Source organism: Poeciliopsis prolifica, unplaced genomic scaffold, assembly GCF_027474105.1.
Source record: "Poeciliopsis prolifica strain line A6 unplaced genomic scaffold, Auburn_PproV2 SCAFFOLD019, whole genome shotgun sequence".
In the NCBI taxonomy this organism is placed as follows: Eukaryota; Metazoa; Chordata; class Actinopteri; order Cyprinodontiformes; family Poeciliidae; genus Poeciliopsis; species Poeciliopsis prolifica.
The window spans coordinates 2529817-2545681 of record NW_026562394.1 but is presented as its reverse complement, the minus strand read 5'-3'; the positions used below and the strand labels follow the sequence as shown (position 1 = coordinate 2545681).

Here is a 15865-nt window from a genome sequence, read left to right as displayed (position 1 = left end):
ATGGAAACCAAAGCCGACAAGCTAGCAGTTAGCCTGCTAGCTACGTAAAAGACACTAAAATGAGATAAAATGAACAAATGCTGGCTAGCAACATTTTTTTTTTGTAATAGACCTTTATTGAGAAACAGAGGACATAACAATACAAATACAGTAATGACTTCCTGGGGTCACATGCATAGACAGTACATCCCCGTGACATCATATAAACATTTTCTTTTTTTTAAACAAAGTAATCAAACAAATAAGGCAATTACAGTAGTGCAATTCTGTATACGGTTAGGGTTAGAAGTTGATAACAGTACTATAGTTATGTACACAATTTATTCCTCCTTTGATTGTGTCGTTTCCAGAGCAACTTCTGTGCAGTTCAAGATGACACGGACATTTGGAGAGAACTTCAGAAATTTCTGAGGCATACTGGCTTTTACCTTCTCACGACTAATCCACAGGTTGATGGAAGAGAACACAATGAAGAGGTAGTTGGCCCAGGTGATGGTCACTCGGCTGACAGTAGCTATGCTGACTTGAAACATGTCAGGAACTCGTCAATCAGAGGCCTGCAGCAGGCAGGGCTGGCTTCAGCACATGCTTCCTCTCCAAGTTTCTGTGCTCTGGTCCAGCACACCAGGCGTGATGCAGAGGGAGCAATGGACTCCCAGAAGATCTGGAACACATTGAGATGGAAATTTGGTGTAGAACCGATCTGGTCATCAGAGGCACAGTAGCGGCTAAAAAGTGTGGCAGACAAATCCACTTTTTGAAGTCTGGCCTCCAACTCCTTAATATAATCCAGAGCTTCATCAAGTGCACCTGTAAAACCACAAAATAAAATAGCAAAACCTACGGTTAGCAATAAGTTTTAATTATATATTTGAAACATTACTTCTGTGAAGATCAATACATGTTGTGAGTCGGAGCAGCCTATTGACTTAATCTCTCCACAAAAATATATAACCTCATAATTTCATTATTATGTGATCATAATAATAATATTATATTATATAGCAACAGTTATATTTTACTGAAATTATCTTACATGAAAAATATATAGAATATACTATTTTACCTGCGGGTGGATGTGCCGTGTTGTCATGGTTTGCAGTAGCATCTTCAGCCTGGCTAGTTTCTGAGAGGACAAACTGCCGTTTCTTCGCCCTCTCGAAAGCAGACTCTCTCATTGCCGGTGCAGCGAAGTTATTCCAGGCAAACAGGGAAGGAACAGCTCCACTTTTAAGGCGGCTGGTGGTGGATCCGCTAACAAAATCATCCGGTGTGAAGTGGCGGCTACATACGAAAGTGCTCCCCGTCTTTATGCAAAAGTCCGGACCTTCATCTCTTCGGATCGCCTGGATCCACTGCCTCCGTTGATCCGGGTCCGTCGGGAACGCAAGATAAGGCGGTTTTCTTGCCCCACATGAACAACCAGGGACTGAACAAAAACAACTGCGCCGAGACTGAGCCATTTTCTTAGCCTTTTAATGCTAACGCTATAGCCACCGGAAGTTGTCCAACCCCACATCCGCTTTCAAACCCGGAAGCGTGAAAAAGGTCAATGACATCAAATTGATGTATTTTTTTATTTCTTTTATTTTCTTCAAACCTTAGGAGAATGCTTTAACTTTGATTGTTCTGCCCTACATTCACCGTTTCGCTACTGATGGATGGGCTGTGATTGTGATGTAGCTACATGCAGCTATCGGTTGCTGTAGCGACGTGTCCTGCCTACTTCTCCACTGTGATTGTTTATGTCTTGTATGCCACCCTGCTACCATTTATCATTCCTACTGTAAACCCAAAATAAATGATTTAAGAGTTGTTGTTCGTACAAATTTATCAGGCGCAGCCATGCTAACTAACTAGCCAGCGCTCGTGAGATTAGCGGTTAGCTTAACACCTCGTTACCTTGCTACTGGTTAGCATTTAACATGGAAACGTAGTGCAGCTGTTTTGTTAGCCAGTTAGCTTATTTTCAAACAGGAGTTCCAACTTCACGGTATATAAAAAAACAAGACACAAAATCCCACAGGAAAGATATCTGCTTTATAAAACGGTCATTTAAGACCACATATAGACATATAAATGGCACTGGAAGATGATGGAGAATACAGAATAAGAGTATTAAAATGTACATTATCACTAATATCGATTAAAAACATGTTTTGAGGCCAGATAACATGGAAAATCCAATTCTACAGTGTTCTCTGGTCTCTGAGTCCACTTGGTCCTTGTTCTGGCTTATTAGAACAAAAATGAGCTGCCAGCAGAAAACATCCAACAGAAACACAGCCCAAGATAAACGCATCAAATCGCACAAGATTACAAATCACTCTGAAATGACAAAAGTGCTGAAATGTCTCTTTTGTGCCTCACTTTTCCTCTTGTATTTTTTTGTAGCAGGCGAAGGAGGAGCCAGACTTGAGGAAGATGAGGCTTCTGATTAGGGGCATCTACAGCGTTCCTTGAAGTCTGTATTACACATCACACCTGAGTAAAGACGAGGTCGTTCTGAAATATAATGGAAGCAAACTATTCCCGTAATTAGACTGTGCAGTACTGACATGGAAGGTGATCCAGAAGGATTAATAAAAAGACAGCCAGAATCAAACAAAAACATTCTCATTCCCAATCATAACAGCAACCTGGAAACAAAGGATCATTTTTCGATTAGCATTTTTTTTGTCTCCTTTGGTTAAAAGTGGAACCTTTTGGGGGGCAACAATATAAGTCAACAACACTTTTGAGAATTAGACTTTAGAAACTGTGTAAACACTGGTTTGTCACTTATCGTGGTTTGGCAGATGCACTTGGTTCTATACTTGCTAGATGTAAAAATACTGACTGCAAACTTTAAAAAATCTGACAGAGAAAGTCTAGATGACTTTACCACCTGGTTACTCCAGGTGACTGGTTCAAGTCTCACAAGTCATCTTTATCTGCTATTTCTTTTCATTTTTGTTCTTTTCCCTGGTTGTAAATACAATCTTCCTCCTTCCACGGCTTGTGTTCAAAGTGGGTCACAGGAAAGGATCCAGAGTGCTCTAGGACACGGCGGCACACACCTGTGCCCCATGTTCACGTCCAGGATGAAGAAGGGCAGAGCAGCTAGAATGTTACAGTCGCCGTGCTCTTGTTTTGCAAGGTCATTGTCTGAATGCTAGAGAGGATTTTTCTCTGATGTCCAGCTAAAGTCACACCCATGTGCAGCAGATCCCTGAAACAGACAGAAAAAGGAGGATGGTAAAGGCCTTTTGACGCACCTGAAAATACTTCCAATCAAAATTAAAAGCTACATCAGATGAGTTAGTTGGGAATAGAAGAAACTAACTGTGCAGTGATTTGAGCCAGCTGGTCTACTGAGTTGAAGCCAGCCTGCAGGAAGCTGTCCTCATAGCGCTCCATCTTGATAGCCCTCAGCCAATCACCGACTGAAGAACACGGCGAGAGAGCCAAAGGTGCGCGCTGGTCCAGCAGGGGGTAGGACGGTCTGTAGAGGGGGTGGAGAAAGCCAACAAACAAAAGAATGACTTACATTCACTGTCACCAAAACAGCAGCGAGGAGCTTCCACATGTCCTGCAGCAACGTTGGGCGGATGGGGAGAGGTATAATCTGAGGCGCGCTGACTGACGGCTACAAACAATGGGATTTGTCAGGGGTGGAGCGTCTTCAGCGGTATGTAACCAGCTGACAGGCAGAATGCGAAGGAAGGGAAATGGGCACAGCAAGTGGCTGACAGTTCACAGCAGGGCTCTGAGGTGGCACCTCAGAGTGGGCAGTGGGAGGATAATGGCTGTCCTGCTACTGTCAGGACTTTGAAATGACCCCAGAAAGCGACATTGGCAGCCCTTTCAATCAGGGAATACACATGCTGCTGACTTTATCTGTGTGTTACCGCGACAGTCAGTCAATCAGAAACAGATCAGTCCGCCTCTCCGTTGATGTCATTTAGATATACATACTGTTTTAAACCAGCTATTTTAGAGTGGTTAGCATGTGGAAATGTTGAGTTTCATCCCATGTTTTACAAAGCTTTTGAGCAAAAGTTCCAACAAAAATCTACTAAATGTCCTCCCAAGTTTCTTTGTGTTACTAATTTTCAGACCAGTCTGACAACAACAGCATACAGGAAACAGTTTAATCCAAAAGGTTAAAGAAGTGGCATCCTGTTTCTTTCCATTTTAGTTTGAGGTTTGCTGAGATTCATATTGTTGGTGCATAAATACTTTGTCTGTGTTAAATTACTGATTTTACAAAATGTAAACAGGACAAATGGAAACTATGTTTTCGTGCCTCTACATTCAATTAAAAATAGATTCCTTGCCAAGTCATTTTTCTGTAGATGCAGCACCATTCCATCTTTTGAATTTAGGAGTTTTTTTTCATGCCTAAGTGATTCAAAGGTCAGAGTTAAACAGTGTAGAAAACAAAAACATCAGCAAAAACAGCAGCTAAAATCCAAAGAAAAACAAACAAAAGAAATATGTGAAGATTACAACATGTCTGGAGAATAAAGTTTAAGAAAAAGCTATTTATGAAGAAACTAGCACCATCCAAAACCAGATTGCTTTTTGATCATTTGCTTCTAAATGATGGCACTTTACAGAGAACCAACACAGGAAACGGTTGCTCTTTCAAGACCTGTAATTTTTGAAGCAGGTTTAATGATTTAACCCATGAAAGAGCAAGACAATTATCTTAAAGGTCACCTATGAACTCTATTTTTAAGACCTCGCATAATCTCTTTTTCATGACTAGCTTAGCTCCATTAGCAATTTCGAACCTTCTCCATGAAAAGGACAGACTTTTATTTTGACGATCATCTGAGCTTTTTTGAAAGGGCATTTTTACATGACCAGATGCTTTTATTTTGAGCCCTTAATTACAATACAGAATCATGCCCAAGGTACAGTAGAGCAATGCAACTCATGAAATATTAAAGCTTTATGTTGAAAGGCCAACATAATTCCTTAGCTTGATTAGAAATATGGAATCTTAATTTTTTAATGAACAGTTAAGGTTTTTTTTATTTCATTTGGAAAGGCCAAAATAATTTCTTTTCCACGTTTGCATTCCATTAGCAATGTGGAAAACTGCAATGACAAACAGAACCTTGGCATAAATTCAGTGTTGGTTCTGTTATGTATTGTTCTAAAACACAGGGCTGCACAATGCAAAATAAGTGCGACAAAATATGCAAAAGTCATCAGCGCAGCAGTTTCCAAATTTAGTCTGTTTGCTTTTAGGTATCATGACAGAATTTTACAGGTTTACTGTTGCATGAAAGACGCTTTCACCTCTTTGTGCATGAAACCAAACAGATTTGTGTCAAACAGAGGAGAGGTTGCTGCTTGACCATAGCTGAAGCCAAAATAGTAAGGAGAGCTTTCAGTATAGTTTTCTTCAAACCATGTGGACGAGCGACAGACAAAAACAATGACAACAAAAGTCTTAGATCACCAAACAACAAGAAAATGCAACATTTTCCAAAGCTACGTGTTTTCACTCTTACCCTCCTGCTTCTTGAGCGACTATTTTCAGCGAGGCCGGGTTGCGGATGAGTTTGTCCAGAGCACTGACGAGGTCTGCGAAGCGGGGACGCGCGGAGCGGTCCTTTTGCCAGCAGTCCAGCATGAGCTGGTGCAGGTGGGAGGGGCAGTCGGGCGGCGGGGGCAGCCGGTAGTCTTGCTCGATGGCATTGATTACCTGACAATGGGAGACAAACAGCTGCTGTTCAAACAAAGTGTTTCGACTAAATGATGTTTGGATCGATTCGGAGATGCGAGGAGTTTAGTGAGGGCGCAAACACGGCATATGTAATTAGCAACCTGATGACTAGAATTCAGTTTTTAATTCCCAAGTAGTGACGTAAATAATTCGAACAAATTCAGAAACTGATTATTTCAACTGGCTCCATGGAGCGATAAATAGATTTTATCGATCAATAAAATTTTGGGGTTTTTGAAGATAAAATTTTAGGAATGTTTTTTTGTCACCAGTTTTCTCTGTGGGTTTCCATAGCTCACAGTGTTGACAGCTCACTGTGGGCCGTCATCTTGTTTGACAAGCTTCTGTTTACATGGACTTTGATTTTCTTGCTGTTTTTAATTACAAGAATAAAGTTGTAATATTAGGAAAATAAAGTAATCTTAACAGAACACAAAAAATTGCATAAAAATAAAATCAACAACAAATGTTCAGCAGCTTGTGAATTTATCCTTTGGTATAAAATTTAGAGGTATTGCTAAGTAAAAATAATAAATCTTTCCACACATCAGCATTAAATTATTATAAGTAGACTTTTTCCAAACAAATTTTAAAGAAAAAACAAACATGCAGACTGAGATGCACACATTAGATCCTGATAACTAAGATTTTTTCTCATTAAAACTACTTTTTTTCCCTCGTAATTTTAAGTTATTTCTGGTAAAATAGCATCTTATCTACTAATATTTTGACTGTATTTTTATAATTAAGCAGAAATTCTCATATACGCCATCATTCAACAACAGAAGGGATGATTCAAACAAAAGCCACTTTTTGAAAAGTATTTCTGCAATTTCTTTTTAAGAAAAGAAAGAAGGTGAAAAAAAACCTCCAAAATAACTTAAAATCGGAAATTAGATCTGATATGAAAAAAAAAAAAATCAGATTTCATTTCCAGGGCAAATCGCCCAGCCGCATCAACATATGGGTTTTTTGCTGAAACTTACATCCTGGTTACTCATGTCCCAGTACGGTCTCTCTCCAAACGACATGACCTCCCACATAACGATGCCGTAGCTCCACACGTCTGAGGCAGAGGTAAACTTTCTGAAGGCTATCGCCTCGGGTGCTGTCCAGCGGATGGGAATCTTGCCTCCCTGTATTTAAATAAAATACGCAAACAATTAAGTCTAAAAATCGTCACGTACACACACCGAGACTTTCCCCGGCAAACAGAACTGTGAGTAATGAGTAAATCAGTCCCGGCTGCTGCCTCACCAGAGAGCTGGTGTAAGTCGGGTCGGAGGAGTTCTCCTGCAGGAAGCGTGACAAGCCAAAGTCGGACACCTTGCACACCAGGTTGCTGTTGATCAGGATGTTGCGGGCAGCCAAGTCTCTGTGGACGTAGCTCATCTCTGCCAGGTACTTCATGCCCGAGGCGATGCCGCGCAGCATCCCCACTAGCTGGATGGGAGTGAACTGGCTGTCGTTGAGCTGCGGGGGAGGACAGAGACGCTTTAGATGTGACGCTGTGTGGACGTGTCGGCCCGGGAGACGGTGCAACAGCGCCTGTTGTCACACTGACCCGCAGGAAGGAGTCCAGCGCGCCGTTCTCCATGAACTCGGTGAGGATCATCACTGGACAGCTGGCTGTTATGATGCCCTCCAGGTGGATGATGTTGGGGTGCTGGAACTGCCCCATGATGGACGCCTCGGACAGGAAGTCCCTCCTCTGCTTCTCGGTGTAGCCGCCTTTCAGGGTCTTGATGGCCACGTAGTTTTCCTTTTTCCCTGGGATTTTCAGCCGTCCTCGACACACCTCCCCAAACTCGCCTGCAGACACATAAACACCCATTAGAGCGGCTGTTTTCCACATTATGACTATCAGCGCTTTATCTAGCCAATGCAAAGCTCGCTCGCAGCAAGTGGTGTCCTTTTGTTTAAATGAGGGCCAATAATGTTGGCCACATATTTATCAGTTAATTGCTTTATTGGTGCAACTATATTGAATTTGGTCTTTAGAAAAAGGAGCCCAGACAATGCCTATGAATCAATTTTAAAGGCTAAATTAGATAAAGACTAATAATATTCTTTTTAAAGTGGACGATCAGGCAAAAGAGAAGCCACAAACAAAATGAATTCACAGAAAGGTAACTAGGTTTACACATGTAGTAATAGTGGGAAAAGCCTGAGTGGAGCATACCGGCGCCGATAACCTCCTCTATCTTGACAAAGGAAACATCGATTTCCTTGGCAAACTCTCGTACCGCCTCATTAGGGTCCTCGTAGGTGAAAGGGTCGATGTAAACCTTGACCCCTGCGAGAGACGGACAAACAGAGTCGTGGGAAAGGAAAGGAAAGAAATGTTCAAGAACTATGAGCAGCAAAGAGCCCATCGTTAGGAATGGTTTCCCTGACATGAACGGGTTATAAATCAGCCGAGGTCCGTAATGGCTTACCTTGGCCAATGAGGTACTGGCTGTTTTTGTCGCTCAGCTCGGGATCTTTAACTCGGCTGTGTCGGCTGCAGTGGGAAACAGAAAAGTGTAATAAGATTATGGCACAAGCATAGTTTTACAAAGAATAAATTAAGTATTTCAAGACTTTTTCAAGCTATTGTTGTTAGAATTATTTCAGTAGATGCTAGCAGATCAAAAATGGAAATAAGAACGCCAAAGTTAACATCAAAAGCTCCTTATAAAACTTTTCAGACTTTGTCTTACAACCACAACTCACAGCATTTTACTGGGATTTTGTGTGTACAAAGAAGTAAATAATATGAGAAAAATTATATATATTTTTTAATGTTTCATAAAAATAAAAACCTGAAATGTGTGGCATACATTTGTAGCCAGTATCCAGTAGTTCTGCATATCTAGAGACTGAAGTTTCTCCCCGTTATTCTTTGCAAAATATCTCAAGACCAATTAGACTGGATGGAGATCTGGGAATGTCAGTTTTTTTTAAAAATATCTTCTCTTTGAAGAGTAAACAAAACCCACATTATGATGCTGCCATCGCCGTGTTTCAGGATGCTGAGTACAGGTTGATGCGTGCGTCATCTATATTTTAGAGATTGGCCAGTTTAATTTTGGTTTCATCTGACCGCAGCACCTTTTCAGTCCATTCGCTGTCACCACAAAAACATTTACATGACACCGATTGTCCATGACAGCGAAGCGCTTTTACACGTTTGTTGTGTCGAATACTCCACATCTGGCAGATATCTCGCTTTATGGCAAACAGAAAATGACTATCTGCAGATTCTCCTGTCCGAGCTGAGGATCACTGCAGCTCTGCCGTGGGACTTTAAAGTCTGGGAGATTGTTTTATAATAAGACCCTGCATTAAACTTCTCCACAACTTTCCCCCTTAACTGTCTGATCTGTTCGTTCATCTTCATGACCTTGATATTTATATAAAGAATAAATCACAGAAAGATGGACTTCATGTTGTAAATAGGAGCTTTCAGAATGCACTGGGTTTCATTTAGGGGCATCACTACTAGCCCTGTCACAATAAGCAATAAATCTATTAAACACTAATAAATTAAAACAAGTTCAGTAATTTCCATTTGCGTGATTTAGTGTTTTTCTCTTTTCCCTCTTTCTACCAAAAACCGGATTACAAAAACAAGTTTACTGACACAATTGATTGTATTTGTTGTTTTATTTATTTATTTTGGATATTTAAAATGTTTCCCAGTTCCAGTGTTAAATGTTCATTAGAATTTAAAGTTTACTGATCTTTGAGAAAGTGTTCTTGCTTTATAATAACGCTGCATTACTTGAAAATGGTCTCAGAACAACAATATTGTTGTTTGTTGTGATAACTTCTGGGACAATTCATCATCCAGGAAAATTTGGATGACCTAATCATAACAAATTCATGTCACATCTTTTTATCTGTACACATTTTTTATCTTTTTCCTTATATTTAACAATTACATGCCACTTTAGTTTGGTCTATCACATAAAATCTTGATGAAACAGTTTCTTATATTGTGATAAAACATATATTCTTCAACAAGAGCAGTGTAAAACAAACCAAAAACAAGACACATCCCTCCAGGTAAAAAACCCTCCATCAATTATACTTTGTGTATTCTTTGATACAACAACTGGCCAGGTTTGAAAGGCCTTCGTCTGGCCTCAACAATCCTCGGAAACCTTAAAGGCACAATACAAGATGACTTGTTGTCCGAGCCGACCCCTATGGTCCTGCTCTTTGACACAAGCGGCTCCATTAGGATTCCGGCGGCGCGGACTCATCCCTACAAGACCGTAGCGAGCCTGTGGCTCCTGGATCACCGCCTTCCACCGCTCCTCTCTCTCTCTCTTTCCCACTTCAAAAGCCTAAAATAGCAGTAAAGCACCACCCTCAGTTTGAGGCAGATCTGGGCCTCAGTAGCTGGTTTGAGTGTGTGTGTGTATGGGTGTATGGGTGTGTGTGAACGTGCCACAAGGTCACAGCTATTGTTCTCCTGTCCTGTGGAAACAGGGCTGGGACGCCTGCATCCTGTCTTTCCCTGCCCTCTACCTCTCCCGCCATCTCTATCCCTTAACCAGATCTATGCACTTTCTCTCTTGCTCCCCCTCCATGATGGCATCCAACACTATTTACTCAAACAATGAAGCCTCAGGAAAACGTTCTAATGAGCAGGATAGCTTTTAGCTGCGTAAGCGAAAGAAATCACAAACGCTGCTTTGTGTCTGAACTGTTTCACAGACGTAGAAAAAAGAAAAAAAAAAGTGAGGATAGCACAGAGCAAATCTATCGTTGACACAATAGGTATAAACAAAAGAACAAAGTGGTGCCAAACTGTAAAATGGGGGTCATGGTTGTTTTAGGTTTTCGATTTCCCCAGCCCTTTTCTTTCACATTTCCTGTTGTTTTAGGAGGGTTTTTTTCCCATGCAAATTTGTCTTCTTCTCAACCTCTTTTCCTTTTTCCCCTTGTTCTCACCGTAGGCAGAAGACGGCTAAGACGACAAAAATGACAAGCAGCAGCATCCCGACTGCGATAAGGATGCCAGGCACCAAGAACTGGGAGGCAGAGTCATATCCTGAAAGTGGGGAAGAAAAAAAGAAAAAGAGAGACATTTACTCAGAAAGTTATGGGTGCAAAAGCCAAAGCACAGAGTTTACCCCGATGCAGCGAAGGGGACATTACAAGAATCTGCGATAATAACAGGCGCGATACAAGGACACTATCTCATAGGCGATGAATGCATAGCAAACACAGTCCAGGGACTGAGAATGCTGATAAGAAAAAAAAAAATCTCTGTGGAAATGGAAAAAAAAACAGAAGTGAGAGTTTTTTTTTTGTTTTGTTTTGTTTTTGCAAGAGCAAACAAGAAGTTTTTACCATCAGGCAAGGTGCGGAAGACGACTGCAGGACTGAAGCTGCCGTAACCAGCCTGGGTGCGCGCCCGAACCTGCACTTCATATTGAGTGGCCCTGCGGAGGTCTGTCAGCACAGCCTGGTTTCTCTTCGTCTCTGTGTATGAGCACGGATTTTCACTGCGTCTCTCCTGCCAAAGAAAACCGAAGTGAGCTGCACGAGACCAAAGTATGAATCTGGAGTAAGATGTGAAAAAAGGAATAGCTAGGTCAAGCGAAGAAGACTTCTACAAACGTAATCCGTTGGCATCTTAATATGTTTAATGAAACTGGCTCGAAGTAACCTTGGATTTTCTTACTCTCCAGTGATGGCACATTAAAATAGTCTTAACCTGGGGATGTTAAAAAGGTTGAGGTTTTGATCTCAGCTGCAGTTCTGTCCAGGTTGTAACTGAAAGGTTTCTGTCCTTTTTGTCACACAGGAACTTATTCATCTCACAGTATTCTTTATTACCTGTTTAGGTTTGGGGTTCAATTCTTCTAAGGGTTTGAAGGATCCATTGATGGAGTATTAGTAGCTGGGGAGAGCCTCAGGGATTTGGTTTAGGCCTCATATTGTTTGCATTGTTTTCACTGGGCTCAACCAATCAGAAAACACCTCCCATTGCTTCACTGGGAATCTGTTTGCCCATTTAGTTCAGTTTCTAAAATAACATCAGGAAATCATCAGATAAGATTCTTGTAGAATATTGTAACGATTTCCAGACTTTCCCAAGTTTTTCTTTCTTCGTCATAATCATCAATGTGCCATTGTTATAAAGTTCAAGTTTTCTTTCAATTTGTCTGTACAAAACTTTGGAGTAACTAAGCTTGGTTTAAATAAAACCAACAAACTTCATTAACGATTTAAAACTCATGGGAAAGCAGATCAGGACCCAGATTGAGTTTATTAAAAGAGCTGCAGAAGAGTCTAACCATGAGCGAACTAAATAAATGACTGAACCTGAATGGCCACTCGCTGGTTAGGTGGTGTTTACCTTCTCGCAGTAGCGCAGCTGATACATCAGCACGTTGTAGTGCGGCTGATCTGGGGCCGACCACTGCAGAGTCAGGCTGCTCTCTGTGGAGTCACTCTTCCGAATCGCAGACACAAGCGATGGCACTGCACAGACAGCAGCAGGATTATAGATATCGACCGAAATACAGACTATTTAAACTCCTCGCTCTCTTTTTTTATATATTTCAGTGCCTTTGTCTCTAACCTTCATGGTTGGTGGTGATATTGATGCTTTCGCCAGCAGGCTCCTTGGTGCTGAGCGGAGACACCCCATTGAGCGCCAGGACGGTGAAGGTGTACGTTGTGTGAGGCAGCAGACCCCACACCTCCACCCTGCGACCCTGCAGGCCTTCGTGAGCTGGACGGTAGCTGACGTTGTCTCCGCAGGGGAGACAGGTTCCCCTGGGTGACCTGCATACAGAGCACCTGATGGAGTAGCTGAGGTCCTCTCTGTAGCCTCTGTCCAGAGGCTCGTTCCACTCCAGCGTGAGGGTGGTGTCGTTGATCTGGGGGATGACGCTGCGAGGAGCCGACGGAGGCTCTACAGGAGCAAAAATATATAGAAATGAGACAATTTCTATTTGGCTTTATTGTGAGATAGGATTGACTAATTATTGTTTCTAAAGTTGGAGTTGCATATTTACCACACTGAGAAGAAAAAAAGACTAATTTAATCCTTTTTGACAATATTTGTAATGTGATAATTGATCACTTATTTATATCACATTGCAAAAGTATTCATACCTTTTAAACGTTTTCACATTTTAAAAGGTACGAATTCTTTTAAAATGACTTCAGTTCATCTTATGGGAATTTTATGTGACAGACAAACTCAGAGTTGTGCATGATTAAAGCAGAAGGAAATATTGTACTATTAAAAATAAAAATGTGTGGTCTGCATTTGGATTCAGCCCTTTCAGTCGATACTTTTAGAAGCAATGTTTGCTGCCATTGCAGCTGCAACCGTTTACTGTAGGTTAGGTGAATGATCATGTCCTGGTAGGTTTTCTGTTGCAACAGTGAGTTTTTAGGGTCTTGAGAAATTGTTTTGATTTAAACATAATTTTATCTCTGACCTGTCTGCTTGGTTCCTTGGTTCTTTGTTTAGTAATGTTGTCTAGCAAACCTCTGAGCTCTACACAGAACAGCTGAATTTATACTGCGATTAAACCAGTCGATTGGACTCTGAAGTCAGTTGGTTGCATTGTGTTTTATTCGGAAACTATGCAAACCTTGTACCATTTCCTTCCGCTTCATATTTAAGCACGAATTTGTGCTGAAAAGCAGAGAATTTGTGGTTGTAATATTTCAAAATGTGGAAACAATTAAAGGATATGAACACTTTTGGATGTTACTGTTCTCCATCATAAAAATGAAGCAATATGACTGTTCATTTGGTTCTCATTAACAAATCTTTGCACAAGTACTTTATTCTGCATTGTTTTACAAAAAGGTCAAAATCATATTTCGTTATTAAGTGCTACTCAATGCCAATGAAACAACAGGAGTGCACTCATGTTCTCTGCTTCTCGTGACCCGCACAGGCCACTTGTTTACATTTTTTCGCATTAAAAACTGGCAACATTTTCATTCAGTCACGAAGCAGAACAATATTCTTGCAGTGACTTTGCATCACAGCGGGAGCGTGTTTTGCAGAACTCAACTGGTACAATTAGGTTCGTCTAAGGCGCGACGATAATGATCGCCGTCTGAAAATTGTAAGGAGATAGCTACTGCCTCAAGCCAAGCATAACTAAACAGAGAGACCACTGAGGCTCTGTGAATCAGTATCACTTCCTGCCAAAGAGACAGAGCTTTGTCACTGAGTCTGCGGGTGATTTCAGCGCTAATAGTGCTCTTCATTAAAAACCAAAGTGGGACAACATCACACCCAATAAGGGATTGTAAAAACTTGGAATACATTCGATTAACACATTCTTTACATTTGGCAATTGCTTTAATGAAAGACTGTGAAACAAAACTTAACATTTGTCAACCAAACAATCAGACAAGGATAATCTGAGGACATAATCAATGCATTTTTAACTGATAATTTGAAATAATGAGGGAATAAAAATGTTCAACCAACTATGTCCTATGAGGAAAATGTAATTCCCTTCCTTTTGTTAAATGATCAATTATCTGTGATTACCTTATATTTTTGGTTACATTTTTATAAGCTAAACTCAGGTCTGATCACTGCCAGAGGTTTCGAATAAATAAATCATTAAAATAAAACCTTGGTTGAAACAGGAAGTAGATCAAAAGATGTGAAAAACCAAAACATCAAGCCCTGATCTAAAGAAATTCAGTAACAAAAGAGAAACTACATGATCAAATATTTACCAATCTGAAAAAAAAAGTTTAAAATATTTTTTTATAATGGTTTGGGATTACAGTGAACCACAGTAAGAGTCATGCACTTATGGAAAAAAACATGGAGCAGGGAGGAAAAACCAATCTGCTACTGATCCAGGATGAACCCAGTACGGCGCCTAAAGCTCTGAAGAACTCTCTTACCTCGGTTAAGGTAAACACAATAAAGGTATCAAAGGCAGAGTCAGATGGTAAAAATCACTGCCGACAAAAAAAAAAAAAAAAAGAAAAACATCTTGATAATAACCAAAAAATATTCTGGAAATGATGAACACAAGCATAAGCGTCATAAAAGGTTTACTTGTTGCCACAACCAGCAGTCAGGGTTATGGGACAGTTCCTCTTTCCCAAAGGACCAGATTGGTTTGGATGGCTTTTTGAAAACTGTAATTTGTATTTATTCAGCTTACCTTTGATAATAAAATATGATGGTATGAAATGCTTTAGGGTAGAAAAGCAAAAACAGAAAAAATCTGTAAGGGGAGGAGGAGGCAAACTCTTTTCTGCAGCGCTGTATTTTCAGCGTGATAAAATGGCTGGCTAGGAATTTAGCATACAAATTAAAAAAATATGTAATAAAGATTTGCAGGCAATCAAGTGCAAAAAATAGAATATATTATAAACAGCTAAATGAAATGATATATAAGCGAGATAAGGGCTTTTGTAATTAAATTTATCGCTGCTGGTATAAAAATTTGTGTGTACTTATTTAGTGGGAATTTACTTCACAGCTGCAGAAAACAGAGCAAGTCAAAAACGTGACACTCACTTCTCTCCCACATCCTCTTCATGGTCATCTCCACACAGTGCACCTAATTACTAAAAGTGCTTCCCATTCACACATCCAAAACCTGTCTGAATTGAAATTCCTGAATCGACACGGAGGTGTCACTTCAGACTATCAGTACCTCACTTAAGCAGAATAACCCCAACCCCCAGCCGCCTGTCACAAAAGACATGCATCTCAAAGCCCACTGAGAAGCTTAGGAAGGCTGGCTGAAGAAAACCAGAGAAAAAAGGGAAATAACACCAGAGGCGTCAAAAAAACAAAAACAAAGCGAGGACTGGCAGGGGAAGTTAAACGGCGAGAACAAGGGAGTAGATGACGGGGTTGCTTAGCACCGACACTACAGCGTGGATTAATGACTGATTAATGTGGACTTACTGGAGCAAGGGCTTTCTGCAGGGTCGGACTCCGCACGCAAGTATCCGGAGCGACACGCACACGTCGCCGACCCCCTGATGGGGGCCTGGCTGTATTCTGGACAGTCTCTGCAGCGTCCCTCTGTGCCCGACTTGAACTGACCCATGGGACAGGCTGAAGATGACAGAGTGGAAGATTAAATGAGAAGAGATTATACATTTTTCCTCCTCCAACTTCAGACATGA

General features: G+C 40.9%; 1 protein-coding gene across 1 annotated transcript in view; it reads right to left on the bottom strand.

Moving 5' to 3' along the window:
- Positions 1-2018: 2018 nt before the first annotated feature.
- The window catches only part of ephb4a (eph receptor B4a), a 50266-nt gene continuing 36419 nt past the window's right edge, over positions 2019-15865 (bottom strand). Inside the window, exons 5-17 of the mRNA XM_055044061.1 lie at positions 15642-15794; positions 12306-12641; positions 12081-12205; positions 11069-11234; positions 10667-10766; positions 8161-8225; positions 7905-8018; positions 7287-7534; positions 6980-7195; positions 6709-6858; positions 5508-5701; positions 3326-3484; positions 2019-3211 (exon numbers count right to left, since the gene is read on the bottom strand). Of these exons, the coding sequence (XP_054900036.1) occupies positions 3103-3211; positions 3326-3484; positions 5508-5701; positions 6709-6858; positions 6980-7195; positions 7287-7534; positions 7905-8018; positions 8161-8225; positions 10667-10766; positions 11069-11234; positions 12081-12205; positions 12306-12641; positions 15642-15794 (2135 nt within the window). The 3' untranslated portion in view covers positions 2019-3102. The remainder of the gene's footprint in view (positions 3212-3325; positions 3485-5507; positions 5702-6708; positions 6859-6979; positions 7196-7286; positions 7535-7904; positions 8019-8160; positions 8226-10666; positions 10767-11068; positions 11235-12080; positions 12206-12305; positions 12642-15641; positions 15795-15865) is intronic.